The following is an 18,035-nucleotide window of genomic DNA, read 5'->3' as shown; positions in this document are numbered from 1 at the left end:
CTCTCTACTTTTCTCATCTCTTACTTGTTTTTCTCCTCCTCCTCTTAGTCCTACTTCTTCACCCATTTCCTGTACTGTCCCTTGTCACTTCTGCACACTCTGGTTTTTAGCTAACTTCTATGTCAATAACTTCCAAACCTATCTTTCTTGCTGTGTCAGATACAATTTTATATTTCCACTTTCCCAGTTGGAAACCTGCAAATTGATTTGTCAGCTCAGAAACAAAACACATTCAAACTCCAACTATCATCTTCCCCTCACAAATGTTCTTCTCCTCCTAACATTTCTATTTGTATGGGCACAATTAACTATTTTCCTGGTCACCCATTTACAACCCCCCATACCTCATCCAGTGCCACTTTCTTGCTGCCTATTAAATTTCTCTTATGCCTATGTCCTCATCTTCACTTTCTATGTCATCACAACTTTGGGTTCCCTTATCTCTCACCTAGGTAACACTCAATGATTTTCAGAGTATTGGTAAATAAAATTAACATGGCTATTGCCCTCTTTGAGCTTACATTCTACTGAGGGACACAAACAATAAATAAAAAAGCACAATGCATAAATATAAATTGGGAAGTGGCTATGAAGCTGTAAACAGGATACTCTGATAAGAACAGTTGTTGTGGGGGAGATGAGAGAATAGCCTGTGTTAACAGGATGATATGGAAAGAATTTTCTGAGGAAGTGACTTTTAGGCTAGAACCTGAAGCAAGATAAGAATTAAGCCATTTGAAGATACAAAGGAAGTGGGTTCGGAGAGTTCAGCATACAGAAAAGCTCCAAGTCTGAAGAATTTAAAGAGGGCTGGTATTATTGGAATTCAGTGAATCGGCAAAGTAGAGCACGAGATGAAGCTGGAGAGGTGAGCAAGGACCGTATCAGGTGTGGCCTTGTAAATATTTACATTTTATTTTAAGAGCAAAGGAGGAACCTAGAAGGCTTGTAAGCAGGGGGCTGATATCTGATTTGTTAGTTTAAAAATGATTCTAGCTTCTCTGTGGGGAATGAAGTGCAGGGGGAACAGAAGAAGGGAAAAGCTAAGTTAGGAGATGGAAGAAAGCTGATGGTAGCCTAAAGTAGTTTGGACGTGGACTAGAGTCAATGCACTTAAGGACTAATTGGAAGCAGGATGAACAAGAATTTACTGGTGCAAAGGTAGATGGTTTGGGAGGGAGAGGAATAAAAGAAGATTTTCAGTTTTCCGTCATGAATATCTGGGTAGATGGTAAAGATATACACTTATACAGGAGGAATCTGGGAGAGAAATAGAACATATCCATTTAATTTGTCATTGAGGTCACTGGTTATTTTGATAAGAAAAGTTTTAGTGGACTAGTGAGGTTCAGTGATTGGAAAGAGAAGAAATGAAGATAGCCAATGTAGAAAAAGAACTGAGAAATCAGGCTGGGAAAGGGAGCAGAGAAACAATTTTGGAATTCTGTGCAGGGTCAAGTGAAATTTTTATCCTTTTAATGAAACATCCTGGAGCATATTTATGTTGGTAGGAAATACCCAGCTGAGAAGGAGAAATGGGTGATGCAGAAGAGAAAGGGAATAACGCAGAGAGGGAAATCTTTGTGCAGGTGAAGGGAATCTGACCTGGGATTGATGACTATTTGTAATGATGAATCATCATATGCAAACACCAGGCTGATCTCTGCTTTCTCTCTCACAGTTCCTGTTGCTGGGAAACCTGGTAAGTGCTCCCCCACATCCCCTCTGTCCCCCAGCCACCCTCTCTCTCTGCTGCCTGCACCCTGTCTGGAGGAACTCTGGATGCACCAGCAACCCAGGACCGAGGTAGAGCCAGGAAAGAGGAATTGCACCCACAAGGAGCCCTGCACCCTTCTCCTTCCTGCTTCCCACCCTCCCACTGAAGCCACCAGCGGTGGGCAGCCAAGGGACACAGATGCCTCGGCCCTCCTGCTTCTGTTATGATGAGACCCCACAGATTCTGTCACAGAAAATAACTGTCCTCTGTCTCAATTGCCTTCTTCTCCCCAAACTAAACCACAAGCCCAGGACATTTCAGTTTCAGCCGCATCCAGAAGCACATGATCTGCTTAGGTTATCCCCATGGGTCGATAAATCATCTACTTTGCATATATCTGAAGTCTTCAGGGCCTGTTACCCTGGAGAGAACTAAGAGGCGGTATTACTGGCTGCAGCTGGGTGGGGTGAACACTGCTGGGCACTGCTTTCTCAGCACCAGTAACCTCTCCACCACCCAGGACTGGTAGGGGGTGGGGCTCTCCCTGGTCACTGAATCCAGGGTTCCCCACACTGGTCTTCCAGTCTGTCTCACTCTTATTCTTCTGAGGCCATAGAGACTCCTCTGTTCTTGGGTGTCAGGACAGGTCTAGTCTAAAGGACAAAGAATGAAACAGGTCAGACGAGAAATGTGACCTCTGACTCTCAGCCTGGCACCTCCACCAGATGGCCCCCTTGTCTTCATCCAGCTGGGAAGACAGTTTATCCACTAGTGTCCAAATGCCTCAGTTTATGAGGGTGGGGGAGTGATTCCCCAAAGGATGTATGCGTAGTGTGTGTGTGTGTGCATGTCTGTGAGTGTGAGTTTGAGAGAGAAAAAGAAATAGAGACAGAGAGAAGGAACTGGGTAGAGCTCCTTGGGTGAGGTGTGTTTGTGTTTCTAGACTGTTTGCTTGCCCCTTCTCCCATTTCCCTACCCCACACCTTCTCCTCTGAGGAGGAGCCAAGCTCCCTGAGAGAATCTGGGTTCCTGGGGGCCCCTGTGTGGCCACATGAGTTGGAGGAATTGCCTTCAGTTGCAGAACTGTTCTGGGTTGAGTTCTTCTCTTGATCTCCCCAGCATGGCCACAGTTTTCCATCATCTGAGATTTGGGGTCTGCTTAGGCCCTTGGGGTCCCTTTTCCTCACGCTGCCTCCTCTCTCTGCCCCTCAGCAGATCTCCCAAAAGCTGTGGTGAGCATCCAGCCTGCGTGGATCAATGTGCTCAGGGAGGATCATGTGACGCTGATGTGCCAGGGGACCAGCTTCTATGACGGCAACCTCACCATGTGGTTCCATAACGGGAGCTCCATCCACACCCAGAACCAGCCCAGCTACAGCTTTCAGGCCGGCAGCAATGACAGTGGATCCTACAGGTGCCAGAGGGAGCAGACCAGCCTCAGCGACCCTGTGCATCTGGATGTGATTTCCGGTCAGTGGAGGAAGGCCCTGGAGAGTCTGGGAGAACAAGGGGAGATGGAATCTGCTTACATGGCAGAGGTTTTTAGGAAAGGGCAGTTGCCTACTTACTGGAAAGCATGGCTGTGAGTTGTTTGAAGTGGTTTTGGTCCACCCATTTCCCTTTTCAACCCACCTCCTTGGCTTAGTGTGAGTGGTGAGGTGGAAGTTCCTAAGAGATTTCTCAGAATATGCTGGGCTCCTTTATCTTGGTGCTGATTGAGCAAGAAGGTGACAAGGCCACCAACAGGCATCTGGGTGTGAGAGAAGCAGAAGAAAATCTCTAATTCATAGAAATCTTTCCATTTTTATGGCAGTCAAATGTACAACTGAATCCTAGCCCTGGGAATTACTAGCTGTGTAAACATGATTTCATTTACCTTTGAGCCTCAGTTTCATCACCTGCTAATGGAGATACCACTGCCTCCCACACGAGATTCTGGTGAGAATCAGCATTTCCCTAATCCCTGCCCTCTCTCTGTGCAACTGAGGTGAGACTGTGTCTTAATCTCCTTATATTTCCAGCCACAGGCACAGGGCAGGGCTTAATAAATGTTTGTTGAACAAATCAATGATTTTCCAAAGCTCTTGGCAAGACATAGTTTCTCCATTAAAAAAAAAAAAGCTGCAATGTGATTATGATAAATACTATCATTGTTACTGTTCATTTAGTCCCCTTCCCTCACTGAATACCCCAATTTTCCTCATAAGTATCTAATAGGCCAGGTGGGCCTCAGTCCCAGTCCTGCCATCTTTACCCTCTGGGCTTAGCAGGAAAGGACAGTCATGGAGGGCAGCCTCCGTGGCCTGGCAGGGCCCTAGCCCTGTGCCCTGCCCCTCCAGGAAGGGGTGGAGCGGAGGGGCTTCCTCTCCTCAGGACTCTGTGAGACACCCCCCGCCACTGTGACTGATTACAGAACAACTGGCACATGAGGTGGGCCACCCTGGGGGACCTAGGCGCAGAGCTAGATATGAAGTGCTCGAGCCCAACACCAGCCCGGGGGACCTTGGACCGCTACCATGGAGACTAGTGCCAACAGAAGGCAAGGCATGCTATAAACAAAAGGCAGGGCAGGCTCTGCAGACACTGCTGGGGCAGCTCCGTGGGCCTCAGTATTTACACCAATTTGTGTCCAGCGGCAGCTCAGCAGGCCCAGCTGCATGGCCTGGCTGTGGTCCAGCTGGCCACAACTGCTGCCAGGCAGCAGACCAGCACCTCAAATGCCAGCAAGAAGCAGCAGCTGAGCACCACCCAGGCCCCAGTCAGTCAGGCCACGGCATCAGCCTCCCCATTCACCAGCCAATCCCAGAATGAACTCTTTTGGTGTTACAACTTTGACCCAATCTTTGCTACTGGGGAGCACGACATCCTTCTCCCTCTACCTATCCCAGGCCTAGGTGTATCCAAGACCGCAGCTGGGAAACCAATCCTAGGTAAAGCAGACCCTGGTCCAGAATGTGCCTTTAGTTTTCAACTCATCCTGTTGCCTGTTAGTGGCTGTAGTCCAGCAGGAGGTACCATCTGCTCAGGCTCCTGGAGTCCATGCAGATACAGTTGAGTACAGAACTTGGCAATGAGGAACAACGGGTCTCAGCCCAAGGCTCCACTCAGAAGGCTATTCCCCATTTTGTTGCTGTTCTGTCACTAGGTCATGTCTGACTCTTTGTGACCCCATGAACTGCAGCACACCAGGCTTCCCTGTCCTCTACTATCTCCTGGAGTTTCTCCCACTCATGTCCATTGAATCAGTGATGCCATCCAACCATCTTATTTTCTGTCATCCCCTTTTCTTGCCTTCAATCTTTCCCAGCATTGGAGTCTTTTCCAATGAGTTGGCTCTTCTCATCAGGTGACCAAAGTACTGGAGCTTCAGCATCAGTCCTTCCAATGAATTGATTTCCTTTAGGATTGACTGGTTTGATCTCTTTGCTGTCCAAGGGACTCTCAAAAGTCTTCTCCAGCACCGCGATTCGAAAGCATCTGTTCTTCGGTGCTCAGTCTTCTTTATGGTCCGACTCTCACATCCATACGTGACTACTGGAAAAACCATTGCTTTGACTGTATGGATCTTTGACAGCAAAGCTTTTGCTTTTTAATGCCTCTTTTCTGGCCTACCCCAGGCCTTTTGCCAGGCTCTAGCTGTGGCTCAGACTCCCTCTAGAGCTTCAGGTCAGTTTGTTAACCTTAGTCCAGCTGGTGGAGGCTGGACATAGGCTCATGGGTCCAGGAAGAGGTGGGCCTGCACCTGGGCCTTTGGGTGAGTCGCCCTCATGAGGAATAGGTGGTGGCAGGAGCTGCCCGAGGAAAGGCACAGGAGAGGTGGAGCCCTTGCCTACATCCAGGCAGTGACTGAGCCCGAATGTTAGCCAGAGGCAGAAAGTGCAGTGGCCAGGAAGGCAGAAGCAGATGGGAGTGGTCAGCAGGGCACGAACCTGACACGGACAGCCACATCTGCTCCCAGCCAGACCCTTACGAACTCGGTCACTCCCATCAAGCCCCGTTCACTGATTTAGCAACAGCAACAGATCCAGCTCTTGAAGAAACAAGTGGTTATCCGATCGCAGATTGTTCTCGACCACTGGCTACAGCTCCAGCACCATCAGACCCAGTACTCCTCCACCCAGCTACGCACCTCCAGTTGGCCCAGCAGCACCTGCACCCACGAGCCTCACTGCCCCTCAGCCACCACAACACAGGGCCCAGCTGTTCTCCTCGTGCAGTCTCTGCACTGACTGGACAACCCCAGACATCGGCTGTCCAATGCAAGGAGGAGGGAGATGATGTCTCCACGCTGAGTTCAATGCTCCTGCCAAGGGTTCTCAGGCAGCAGAGAGTCCAAGACCATGGACGAGGAGAGCAGTCTTGGAGAAGAAGCTGAACTAGCGACCAATGGGAATGCTAATTCACCAAGCGACGAATTGGCAGCCAAGGCCCCTGCTCATCAATACCACCTTCTACACTAGCCATGGTATCCAGACAGATGGCGACTCAAACCTCGGCAAGGCACTGTGAAGCCCCACATGCTCACCCAGATAACTGAGGGCTTTGGTATCCAGGACTGAGCAGAAACGTTCCCAAAGTTCTCCATTACTGAAAGAGTTTGATAAGCCACTGTAGACTGGCCTCCTGACAGGGCTGAATAAGAATCAGCCAGGCAGCTCCAGTGAAGGGGACAACCCGTCTACTCAGCAGTAAAGAAGACAAATCTCCCAAAGTTCCAGCGCTGTGGGAAGTACACTCCTGCAGAAGAGTTCTATGGCTCCAAGAGTTTTCTGCTTCATGAGTTGCCCTAAGAGGTACTGTGTGAACTGTAGCTGCCAGTTCTGGCTGAAGAGGGAAAAAAAATGAAAGAGTTTCAGGAAGCTCACTATCCTGTGTTCACCAGTGTGGACCCTGCTTCTGCTCCTCTGAGATCATCCATGCTATCATCCAGGGCAAATGCAGCAGGGGTCAAGAGCACTCTAGCTGGGGTTCAGGGAATTTCAGTTATGATGAAAGCACTCTCTCCAACATCTTGGGCCTTTATCAGTGAGAGCTGGGCATGGGGAATGAGACCTGGGAAACTTCCATTTGGCTCTGCCTATGCCAGGATTCATGACATCGACCCTGTGTTCCTGTCTAGTAACCTTAGCCTTTGGAGTGTAGAGGTATATAGATTTGTTGCTTCTCTACAAGGCTTCCAGGAGATTGCAGAGGAGTTTTTTTTCCCAGGAGTTTGATGGAAATGTCCTTTTATGGCTTAAAGAACACCTCATGAGTGCCATGAACATGAAACTGGGCCCTACCCTCAGGATCTGCACCAAAGAATTGTCCTCAAGGAGACCTCAGATGGCCCTCTTATACAAACCACCCTAAGGCTGAGGCTTCCACTGTACAGGTTAAAATCCGGCACCAGTGGGGCCTTTGCTGAGAAGAAAGTGCTGCTCTAAGGATGTACACCTTCTGTCGAGGGGATTCCCCAGACAGGGAGGAGAAGTAATTGGTTGCAGGTGCTACGTGGAAGCAGCTTTGACATTTTCTCTGGATTCTACTTCATTTAAAAAAAATCTCTACAGTTCTCAGCATTCCCATCTAGCTTAATCCAACCTTTACAAAAGAAGCAGACTAGAAACCAAGGATTGCACAACTAATCCTAGAATAAAACGCCTAGCTAGGGTCTGAGTGTCTCAAGAAGAGGGCTAAAAAGGGTGGTTGGGGAGGAAGTGGGTGGAACACAAGACTGCCCCCCAGTATTAGGCATGGGATTTTCTAGCCTGTGTGATATAGTGCAAAAGTCGGGTGCCCCCACCTTCCCTCTGCATTGTCTCACTATAGCTGTGGCCCATGGTTTTCTCTTCACTGTCACTCACTCCCTCTGCTTTGAACATTTCCTTCCCCATATGTGGCAGGCTCGCCAGTCAATGTAGAGGCTTGGTTGGCATCATTCTGATCTGCTGAAGGGACTAAGTGTGTTGACTGGCACATGTGTGGCTATATATATATATATATGTATTTATTCCCCTTCTCCCTTCCAATGTATCTGTTGTTTTCTACCCTTCCTTTCCAATTCCAACTCTTCTCTGTCCTACAGCTTCAGGAAAACAGAGGGCATGGGCTGAGGTCAGGATTATAAGTATCTACCTAAGCCTCTATTCCTTAAACTATAAAAAAATTAAAAATATTTCCTCAGCAAAAGGATTAAAATGACTGGGGGGAAAGTACACATCAGGCTAATTAATGGCCCACCCATGTCATTGCTGGCTTGAGATGAAGTCCCCGCTGAAGTGAAATTCCACGTTTACTAACAAGCACTAAGTAAGCTAATATTTGTTGGATGCCCATGGCTTTCCCCAAAGACACAGGTCTCTTCTGTGTCCCCCTCACATGCTGTGTCCTCTCTCAGACTGGCTTCTTCCTTTCCTCCCTCCCTTAGGGAAGGGATTTCACTCCCGGGTCCCCTGTATCCTCCTGCAGAGGACTCTTGGGCCAGATAGGGCTGCAGCTGGCATCTCCCAGGACAGGAACGAGAAGACAAGCCTATCTGAACACCTACTGTGTGCCAGCAACTACTGTAGATAGTACAGCTAATGGTATTATTGTGACTAGTTCCGTATACAAGGAAACTAAGGCCCAGAAGAATTCATTATTTACCCAGGATCACAGGGTGCGTACATGAAGGAGCCAGAATTAGAGACCAGGGGTGTGCAATTCCGCATTTAAACTTCCCTCCACACATACTGGCCCCCGGATGGTCTGGGTCTCAGATCTGAATCAAGACCTTCTGGGTCCTGTGGTCCCTTTCTGTCTTTCAGACTGGCTGCTGCTCCAGACCCCCAGCCTCGTGTTCCAGGAAGGGGAGCCCATTCTGCTGAGGTGCCACAGCTGGAGAAACCACCCTCTGAATAAGATCACGTTCTACCAGGATGGGAAATCCAAGACATTTTCCTATCAGCGTTCCAACTTCTCTATCCCACGTGCCAACTTCAGTCACAGTGGCAAGTACCACTGCACAGCGTTTATCGGGAAGACGCCACACTCGTCACAGCCAGTGAACATCACTGTCCAAGGTGAGGACTCTCTCAAGATGAAAGGATGGGAGAAGAGGTGGATAGTTAGGAATAAAGTCACATGGTCTCAAATGGAGATTTGAGAAATGCCATAGTAGCAAGCCTGGGCTTGGGCAAAGGGCAGGGGTATGGGCAACTTGTTAAATGCTGTCCAGAGCTTGGAACCCTCTGCTCTCAGGTGACAGGTGATGAGGCTCTTATTCTACTTTGAAATATAAGCCCATCATGCCAAGCACAGCAGTGAAAAAGAGCTTTCTCATTGGTATAGAAGTTCCCAAAGCTCCTGGACATTCCTAAGAACTGAAGTTTTCCTAAATTTTTCTCATGTTTCATGATATGTCCATTCACTCCCAAAGGTATAGCGTGTTCTTAACAGTTTAGGGGTCCAGGGTTGGAGATTCACCCTCCAACCTTCAGATTCACCCTCCCTGCTATCCCCAAGGGCTAAGAGGAACCCTTCCCTCCACCTTATACACTCAACTGTGTGCCTTCATTTGATTAGCAGAGAAATCAAAAGGGTATGGGGGAGGCATAAGTCCGGTCACAGAACTCCTGTGCAGGTGAGGTTGGGGGAGGAAGTGAGTGTTGCATTGGAGGAGGGCAGGGAGGGTGAAGTGGCATAGGGAGGGTACTGCCTGTCCTGAGGTCTGTCTTCCCCAGAGTCCAGCTCCAGCGACCCCTCATCGTCGATGACAGTTGTGGCTATAGGCGCTTGTTTTGCTGCAGTGGCTATTGTTGCTGCCGTAGTAGCCTGGTTCCGCCTCAGGAGAAAGCCAATTTCAGGTTTGTGGTTCCTCTCGGTCCCTCTTGTTATCAGTTCCTTCTCAGCCAAGGCCCTAACCCCAAACATTGCTAGAACCCTTATCTTTGGGCTAGAGAATCCTTATTATTCAGACATAGTCCATGTTTTATTCATTCATTCATTCATTTAACAGGCCTGAACAAATTGGCTTATGTGTCAAGCACTGTGATAGACTCTGTGGATGATGCCAAGTTAAAGTTCAGCCTCTGCCCTTAGGGAGTCCATAATATTGTGGAGAAGACTGAAGAACAAATAGAACAATAGTACAAATAGTAATTAGAGGGGATGAGACCAGTATTAGAGAATGCATAGGCTGTGACAGGGATAGAAGAACCTGAATGACCCAGCATGGGCTGGGCCAGTTAGAGAAAACTTCATAGGGAGGTAGTGTTGCGTTGTGATTGAAGCTCAGCTGGTGGGGTCAGATTGCCTAAGTGCAAACCTAAGCTCCTCAGCTCACCAGCTGAATAACATTGGGTGAGTTACTCTCTGTGTCGAGACGATGGAGCTGGTGTATTAAGAATATGCACATCACGACCAGCTGAATGAGGAGGCATAAGCCGCCCACACGGGGTTGGCAGCTCCTTCAGCATCTGAACTCCTAGATTGGGGAAGTGAAAACCCTGGGTCATTTTGATTGAAAATACAGTTTCAATACATTCTCATAAAGGAAGTAGAGTCACAAGATTTGCCACTTAGGGATCCCAGAAATGAGAAGGGGCTGGCAGTCCTTTGCCCCAGGTCATGGGTGAGCAGGAGGGGACAGGGTATGAAGCAACTATTATTTATAAAGCAATTGAGGTGGAGGACACTAACATATTTGTGGGCTTAACATCTAAGTGGTTATTTCGAAAGATGCCCCAGGAAAATCAAAGTGAGAACTTAACGGCGGGAATCCTAAACTCAAGTCCTTATCTTAAATGTCCAGACTCTGGGGGTAAGCAGGATTATCATACTGTAAAATTCTTAGGTGGCAACTCAGGGAAACCAAGTTGTTGTTGTTTTCTTTCAGGAAAACAGTTGTTTTTCTCATCATATTCAACTTCTGTGTGCCTCAGTTTCTTAATCTGAAAAATGAGGACACAAATAGAACCTACCTCATAAGGTTATGAGAATGAATGAACCTGCAGCTCTTAGAACAGTGCCCAGCACACAGCTCACATCATACAGGATGGGCTGTTAACATTATGGAGGAGTTGATGTTTGAGGGTAGCAGTTAACCAGGCAAAGGGTAGATGAGCATTCCAGGCGTGGGGGCCAAGACATGGAAATGAGAAACACTGGGCTGGGCTAGGGATCAGGGGAACAGTAAGGAGGGTGATGTAAGCAAGTTGATGCCATCGAAGCCATAAATGGTGACGCAGAAAAAAAGAAGGTGAAGCAGGGCAGAAAGTTCATGGAATTGACATAGGCTACCTTTAAAGAACTAGTGTGTATTCCAAAGGGCATAGGAGGGCAATAAGCATGTCTCTTTGTTCTGTGCTTCCTTCCCCTTCCCATCAGTACCTGGCACAGTGCTTGCCACACAGCAAGATGATTAATAAACATCTCTTCACTCATCAGCTGAAGAACCTCACCTCTTGGAAAGCAGTCTCCTTCCCCCCATATTAATATAAAATTGCTGAGAGAGAAGGGAAGGTGCTATAGAAATCTAGTAAGCAGATCATCACAATTCTTAACATTGTAAAGCTAGCTTACTGGTGAGAGAAAGTGCTAAAGTTATCCAGACACGGAGAAAGTAAAAGGGAAGAAAGACTCAGAGCCACTGACAAAGAGAAAATACTACTACTTTTACCTCACAAAGCACTTTGAGATTGGTTCATAGCCAAGACCTCAGTTACTGATGATAAGTAAATGTAGAGAGTCAGTGAGGAAAAACTGAGAGGGAGAAAGAGATGCTTTTAAAAGGCAGAGCAAGCTGAAGAAAGGTGCAATGGAGTGGCCTTTCTGACAGTCCCATGAGTCCCTACTATTAACCTAGCCAACTTCTATCTCTCTAGACCAGCCCTTTCACAGGCTAAGGTAGTCTCTGGGGAGTGGGGAGGAGAGGGGTGTCTGTGGGAGAAGGGTGTGTATTGGTTCTAATCCAGTCTTGCCTCTGGTCCTTGGTCCTGAAGACTTAGGGTCTACCCCGTAATCCTACTAACCTCCTATGTGCCCCTCCTAGCTCTCCCAGGACCCCCTGAGCACAGGGAAATGGGAGAGACCCTCCCTGAGGAGCCAGGTGAGTGCAGCTCCCCTCTGGGGGCTCAGTAACACCCTGCTGTGTGCATCAAGAAGCGGCTTGTGAGCACAGGAGAGGGAGGGGGCGGTGGGAGGAGGGCAGGGGCTCAAATCTCTTGGTCAGTTCTGAGACTAACTCCTGGGCCTGAAGAGGACCTCACTGGAGATGAGGAGAAGATGAACACCTATCCTAGATGGAGAGATAGTGGCCTTGTCTGAGTTTCTGGGGCTAGAACTCTAGGGGTGTTTCCAGAGCAGAACATCAGAGATATTTAGGTCTTTCTGTGGAGCTTCGGAAGAGCTGGTAAAGGGTGGGAGTTAGACGTTGTAAGACTAAGGCAAATAGAATTAAAAAGATAAAACTCTAGAGGAAAGGAGAAAGGGGGCAAGAGAATAAAGTCTAGATTTGCTGCAGTCTGTCTCTGTGCAGCGATGGGGTAAGAGTAGATGGGGTAAGCGATGGGGTAAGGGCTCAACTCTTAGTGGAACATGAAGAGAAGATTTTAGGCCGAGAAAGTTCTGTGTACTAGCTACATTAGTGGGCTTTCCTCTGTCAACAAAGCCTGGATATAATGCCCACTCCTATAGGTTTGTTAAATGTGGGCCTGGCACTAGCTCGGTCGCTATCATAAAATGGAATCTTGAGTGTCGTTTCCTCCCTTGGGGTTTAATCACCTCACGGAGGAAATGAGTGGATTGGCCTGGAGGACCTCTAAGCCTTCCAGGTCTGACATTCTGAGAGTCAGTGCCCATCAACCCTGGCCCAAGTGGGAATATGTTAAAGGAGCAGGAGTATTCCAGGCGATTTCCTGACTGTAGCCTGAGCTGGGAGGGACCTGGAGTTTTCTCTAGGGGCTCCCAGACAGCAGAAACAGAGAGGAAAAAGAAGCCTTTGAGGACCCCACCTCGGATGGCTGGAGTGTGACTCAGAGCAGAGCCAACAGATTTGAGAGCTTGAGCAAAATGGCCCAGCTGTCCGGCTGCACTTTGAGCAAGACCCCTAGGTCCTGTGGCCAGGCCGAGTGGGGACATGGGCCTGGGTCTGCACTGGGGCCAAACCGACGTAGGAAAAAATGTCCAAACACAAGTGGATTAGGCACTACACTGGCATAAATATATTTCACAAGGTGTTTATTTCACAGGAAGGCACTGGGGCTGATGGTTTCCCCAAAGGCTCATCTAGGTTGCTGGGATTGTAGAGGGATGCATTAGAAGGAGGATTCAGGACGTGGTTTGTTCCAGAAGTTGGAGCATGGCATACAGGGACTCGTTGTGTCCTGGAGATGAATGAAGACACTAGATGTATTGTCTCAGACTCCTTCCCCACTTCCTGAGGAATGCTGCTTTGCAGATACTGAGCTGCTTTCCGCACTGGCAAAGTGAGTTTGTTGGCAAAAACATGAGGAAATTTGGATGTGTTTTAGGTCTTTACCAAGGAGAGTGCTGGCTGGCTTGCTTGCTTGCTTCCTTCTTTCCTTCTCTTACGCCTCCCTTGCTCACTCTCACGCTTTATTTCTTTTCGATATGAGGGAGTATGAGATTCTTCAGTGCTCCAACAAAGATATACTATTGGGCTGGCCAAAAAGTTCTTTCAGGTTTTTCTGTACCAGCTTCCAGAAGAATCTGAATGAACTGTTGGCCAACCCAATACATGTGGCCAACCTGGAAAGGTTCTATCTGTGGCTGGCAAAAATCTGAATTACTTCACTCTAATAGTGAACACCGCCCCCGCCCACACACACACCTCTTCCCCGGTATCTCAATCCCAAAAGCTGCCTGGTGGCTTCGAAGAAAACAGTGATTTTCTGAAAAGGGTGTAGTACAGATGACTGTCTCCCTTTGCTAATGTAGCTGGTGGCGGTGCCATGTCTGGGATACTGAGGGTGGATTGGGAATGAAGTTTTTGGCCTGCAGGGCTGAGCTGGGGTCAGTGGTCCTCACCTCAAGCCTGGTTTGGGCCTCTGCAGCAGTGTGGATAGGCCCCATGCTATAGCAGTGCGCCTGCTCATCTCTGTTCTTTTTGCCCATAGCTGGTCTCAATGATGCTGAAGCTGATGCTGCCAGAACTGAGGTGAGCCATCCAGCCGCCTGCTTTTCCTTCTCCCTCCTCCTTCACCCCTGCTGCCTCTTCTGTGGCCTTCCTTCCTGTGACCTCTCCGTGGATCCTCACTGCTCCTTTCTGCTTTCTCTAGGCTGAGAATACAGTCACCTATTCACTCCTCTCGCACCCGGACATTGCAGAGGAAGACACAGAGTCTGATTACCAGAAACACCTTTAGTTTTCGTGGTCTTGCCTGGGACTTGGGGGACGAATCGGAGAGGCCAGGATCTGGTGTCTTCTGGCCTGAACTCCTCTTAGGGAGGAGAAGAGGATACTGCAGTTCTAGAGAAGGAGAATGCCTTTTCCGGAGTTAGCTCCTCTGAATCCGGAAGCTCCCTGTTCTGACATTCACAGATGATACAGCCTCAGATAACTGACCGCTGACTTATTCCTTGCCTCAGCACTTCTCATCATCAGGACTCTATCGTACATTCTCACAGCCAGTGTAAGTTACTTTCATTAAGAGATTGTAGCAACATGGAAATACGTTACAGGTTATATGAGAAAAATTAGATGAACATGGATGATTTCAGAAATCTTGAAATAGACTAACATATGCCAATATATTAAAAGTGATTGTTTCTGGGGACGGAATTATTGGTGCTTTTCATTTGCTTTGTTAATTCTTCTGTACAGACCATATATTACTTTTATAATAAAATACTACACAAACAACAGTCCCCTCATCTTTTAATCACTGAACCAATTAGAATATGGACTGATCTGGGGTCTGTTTCTTTTCAATGGTAAGGATCTTGGGAAGGTAGTGATGGGCAGGAGGTTGGGCAAAGAAAATGTTTGGAGTGTTGGACAAGTATCCCTCATCTTAAAACCATACACCCTTCTTTCAATGAATTTGTGTTCTTGTTTCCATGTCTTCTTTCTCTTCCTCCCATGGCAAATAAACACCAGTTCTCAGGAAGCCAAACTTCAGATGAGTCCTGAACGGAGATTTACTGACTCTTTCTGCCCTGCTCTTCCCCTGTTAGAGTTATCAGAAGGATGTGAACTTCTCAGAGAAGGTTCCGGAAGGTTAGAAACATGACTGACAGCTTCCTCAGGAGATGTCCTTAGAGAAGCCTCATTTTCCTGGGACCCTAACAGGAACATTGTGCAACATTTTTGCATTCAGAATTTAGCAGCTTCCTTTGCTGAGTAGTTTTCATGAGGTTTCATGTTCATGTATTGCTATACAATGAGGAATAGTAATTGCAATTATTGGGTTATTGAGGGCTTACTTTATGCCAAAATATGTGCCTTTAGAATGAGAGCGTTTAAGAGTATTAGCCGTTCATATCTCTTCTGTTGTGGTTATCTTGTTCACATACTCAAGCCCTTTTTACAATAACAATGTAAGTCCCTCTATTTATACATTACATATTAGCAATTTATTTAACTTATATGTAAATTATTTTACTATGCTAATTTTTAAAATAAAATTAAAATACAGGTAACTAAAAAAGATAATGAAGATCACCTATAAATTCACAAAATAGAAACAATCAATGCTAATGTTTAAAAAATTTCAATCCACGTTTCTGTCTATAATAATATGTATAAGCATATGGATTTTTAAAATTAAATCACATTGTATTTTTGCCTGTTTACAAATACACATAGGCAAAAACTCATGCTCATTGTGAGCATGAAAACTCAAATAATACTGAAATATAGAGAGGAAAAGTGAGAGTTTCATTTTGTTCTTACCCCCTAATCCTGCTTCCTTTTCCGTGGGTAACTACTGTTGAATTTTGGAGTATATTTCTGGATTTTTTAATATACATCTAATACATATTTAGAGTTTTTTTGAGTCAGACACAACTGAGCAACTGAGTATTTACACAGTTTTTTAAAGATCATAAATGGGATCATATACTTATGCAGTTTATTTTTATTCATAGTATATTATGGAGCTCTTCCATGGAAGTATTTTCTTTTTAAGGATTATATAGTATTCCATAGCACAAATGCTATGCTATATTTTATTTAACTAGTATCTTAAATATTAATAATTTTTCATGATTATTTGCAATACTGTGGTGAACAACATGCTTGAATGATGTTTTTGACTACATATGTGAGTATTTCTTCAGGATAAATTCCTAGAAGTAGAATCATTGGCTCAAAGGATACTCTCATCTTTGAAAAAGCATTCTACGTATCCTCCCAAAGTATATTAGGGTACCCAGTTCCTGACCCCTTTGTCAATGCTGAGTATTTTTAAGTTTTCCAATCTGATTATAATGGACTATTTTCTTACCCAGCATTGATTTTCCCTGATTCTGTTAATAGTAACACAGCCCGACTTCCCTTTGACTAAATAGCTCTATTCCCCCTCTCATTCCATGCAGGTAGGTGGGCTGACCTCATCCCTAGTTCCACAGGAGAACATGCACTCCAAGCTGGCTCAATCAGGAGCTGTTTCCCTGGAATTTACTTTATTTTTTTTTTGAGTTTCACATTTTCTGTTTGAGTTTAATGACTTTTTTTCTCCTATATAGATAGGAGAAACAGATTTGAACAACTCTTGTGTACACACACATGCACATACGTACACACACAGAATAAAGAAAATTTAAATCGTCCATTTTATACACATACTTATACACACATACACTTATTACAAATCTGCAAGTAATCAACACATGCAGGTGCTAGTTTATTAGTTAACAAATTCATACCTTAAAAGTTACCATGGAGTTAGTTTCTCACAAGATTAATTAGTTTTCAAAATACTTTAATCTTTTAATACTCTGTCTTACATTTAAACAGAAAAAGCTTCATTACAACTTTTTGCTCTTAAAATAGTGCTGCAATGTATATGTTTTACAGATTTTTTCCCCCCTCTTTCTGGGTATTTAATTGGCATGGATGAGAAATTACTAGATTAAAAAAAGTACAAATATTTTTATGGCTCGATTCACATTACCAAGAAGATTCATAGAAATATTGCCATTAGTCTATGAGAATGCCTATACCACATGCCTTTGAGCCAAGTGACGCTGTGACTGAAAACGAGTGGAGTTCATTCATCCCAATGGCACTATCCAGATTAGACTAACTTCCTACACGCCTGGATCTGCCCTGCTTTTTATGTTTCTGGGATCCTTCAACTCCCTTTTATATCAGTTAATTTAGATTTGATAGAAGTCTCCTGTAATATCCTGGCGGGGGTGGGAAGACTTTCCAGGTGATCTAATAGATAAGAATCTGACTTGCAGTTCAAAGGACACTGGTTTGATCCCTGGTCTGGGAAGATCCCACATGCTGCAGAGCAACTAAGCCCATGGGCCACAACTACTGAAGCGCACTCACCAAGAGCCTGTGCTTTGCGATAGAGAAGCCACTGCAGTAAGAAGCCTGAACGCCACTAAAAGAGTAGCCCCTGCTCGCCACAGCTAGAGAAAGTCCATGTACAGCAATGAAGATCCAGCACAACCAAAAATAAATCAATATTAAGACATATCCTATGGGCTTGATACTTATTTTAGGATAGATCTTTGACAAAGTTTTTCTCCCCTGTCATTACTGGTTTGATAAGGCTTTTCTATCTCACTGGAGTCAATTTTGAAAGAATGTTACTTTCCTAGAAACCATCCAGTTTATTGATATGCAGCTATACACTGTATCTTCTTTTATCCTTTGGTAATAATCCATGTATCTGTAGGCTTTCCTGGTGGCTCAGACAGTAAAGAATCTGCCTGCAATGCAGGGGACCGAGGTTCGATTCCTGGGGAGGGAAGATCCCCTGGAGGAGGGAATGGCAACCCACTCCAGTATTCTTGTCTGGAAAATCCCATGGACAGAGGAGCCTGGTGGGCTACAGTCCATGGGGTCACAAAGGAGTCGGACACGACTGAGTGACTATTACTATGTGTCTGCATTTATATTCTCTCTCTCATACCTAGCTTTTGGGCTTGCTTTCTTTTGTCAGATGACTTCAGCTGGAAATAACAGGAAATCAGATTCAATTTGGCTTAAAGGATAGGGAAATGTATTATCTTACACAACAGAAAGCTCAGAGACAGCGTGTCTCCTATGTACCAGGACTCTGGGTGTGCTGTCCTGCAATCTTCCACGCGCCGCCCTTGGCCTAGCAGCATGACGATTACAGCAGTTCCAGGCATCATTTCCAAAGATCTAGACAAA

General features: G+C 46.0%; 1 protein-coding gene across 8 annotated transcripts in view; it reads left to right on the top strand.

Moving 5' to 3' along the window:
- Window positions 1–14,563, top strand: part of FCGR2B (Fc fragment of IgG receptor IIb) — a 29,772-nt gene extending 15,209 nt beyond the window's left edge. Inside the window, exons 3-9 of one of the 8 annotated variants that reach the window (XR_006266271.1) lie at window positions 1,682–1,702; window positions 2,930–3,187; window positions 8,506–8,760; window positions 9,421–9,543; window positions 13,028–13,164; window positions 13,816–13,856; window positions 13,978–14,076. Coding sequence is in view for 6 of the 8 variants with exons in the window: in XM_043450982.1 (XP_043306917.1) it covers window positions 1,682–1,702; window positions 2,930–3,187; window positions 8,506–8,760; window positions 9,421–9,543; window positions 11,730–11,786; window positions 13,816–13,856; window positions 13,978–14,064 (842 nt within the window). In the remaining 2 variants the exon portion in view is untranslated. Of the gene's footprint in view, window positions 1–1,681; window positions 1,703–2,929; window positions 3,188–8,505; window positions 8,761–9,420; window positions 9,544–11,729; window positions 11,787–13,027; window positions 13,165–13,815; window positions 13,857–13,977 lie in introns of all 8 variants that reach the window. The other 7 variants (XR_006266276.1, XM_043450989.1, XM_043450982.1 and 4 more) reach the window with 7 other exon arrangements.
- The last annotated feature ends 3,472 nt before the right edge of the window (window positions 14,564–18,035 follow it).

This window comes from Cervus canadensis, chromosome 2, assembly GCF_019320065.1.
Source record: "Cervus canadensis isolate Bull #8, Minnesota chromosome 2, ASM1932006v1, whole genome shotgun sequence".
Lineage (NCBI taxonomy): Eukaryota > Metazoa > Chordata > Mammalia > Artiodactyla > Cervidae > Cervus > Cervus canadensis.
This window is presented reverse-complemented; position numbering and strand designations above follow the sequence as displayed.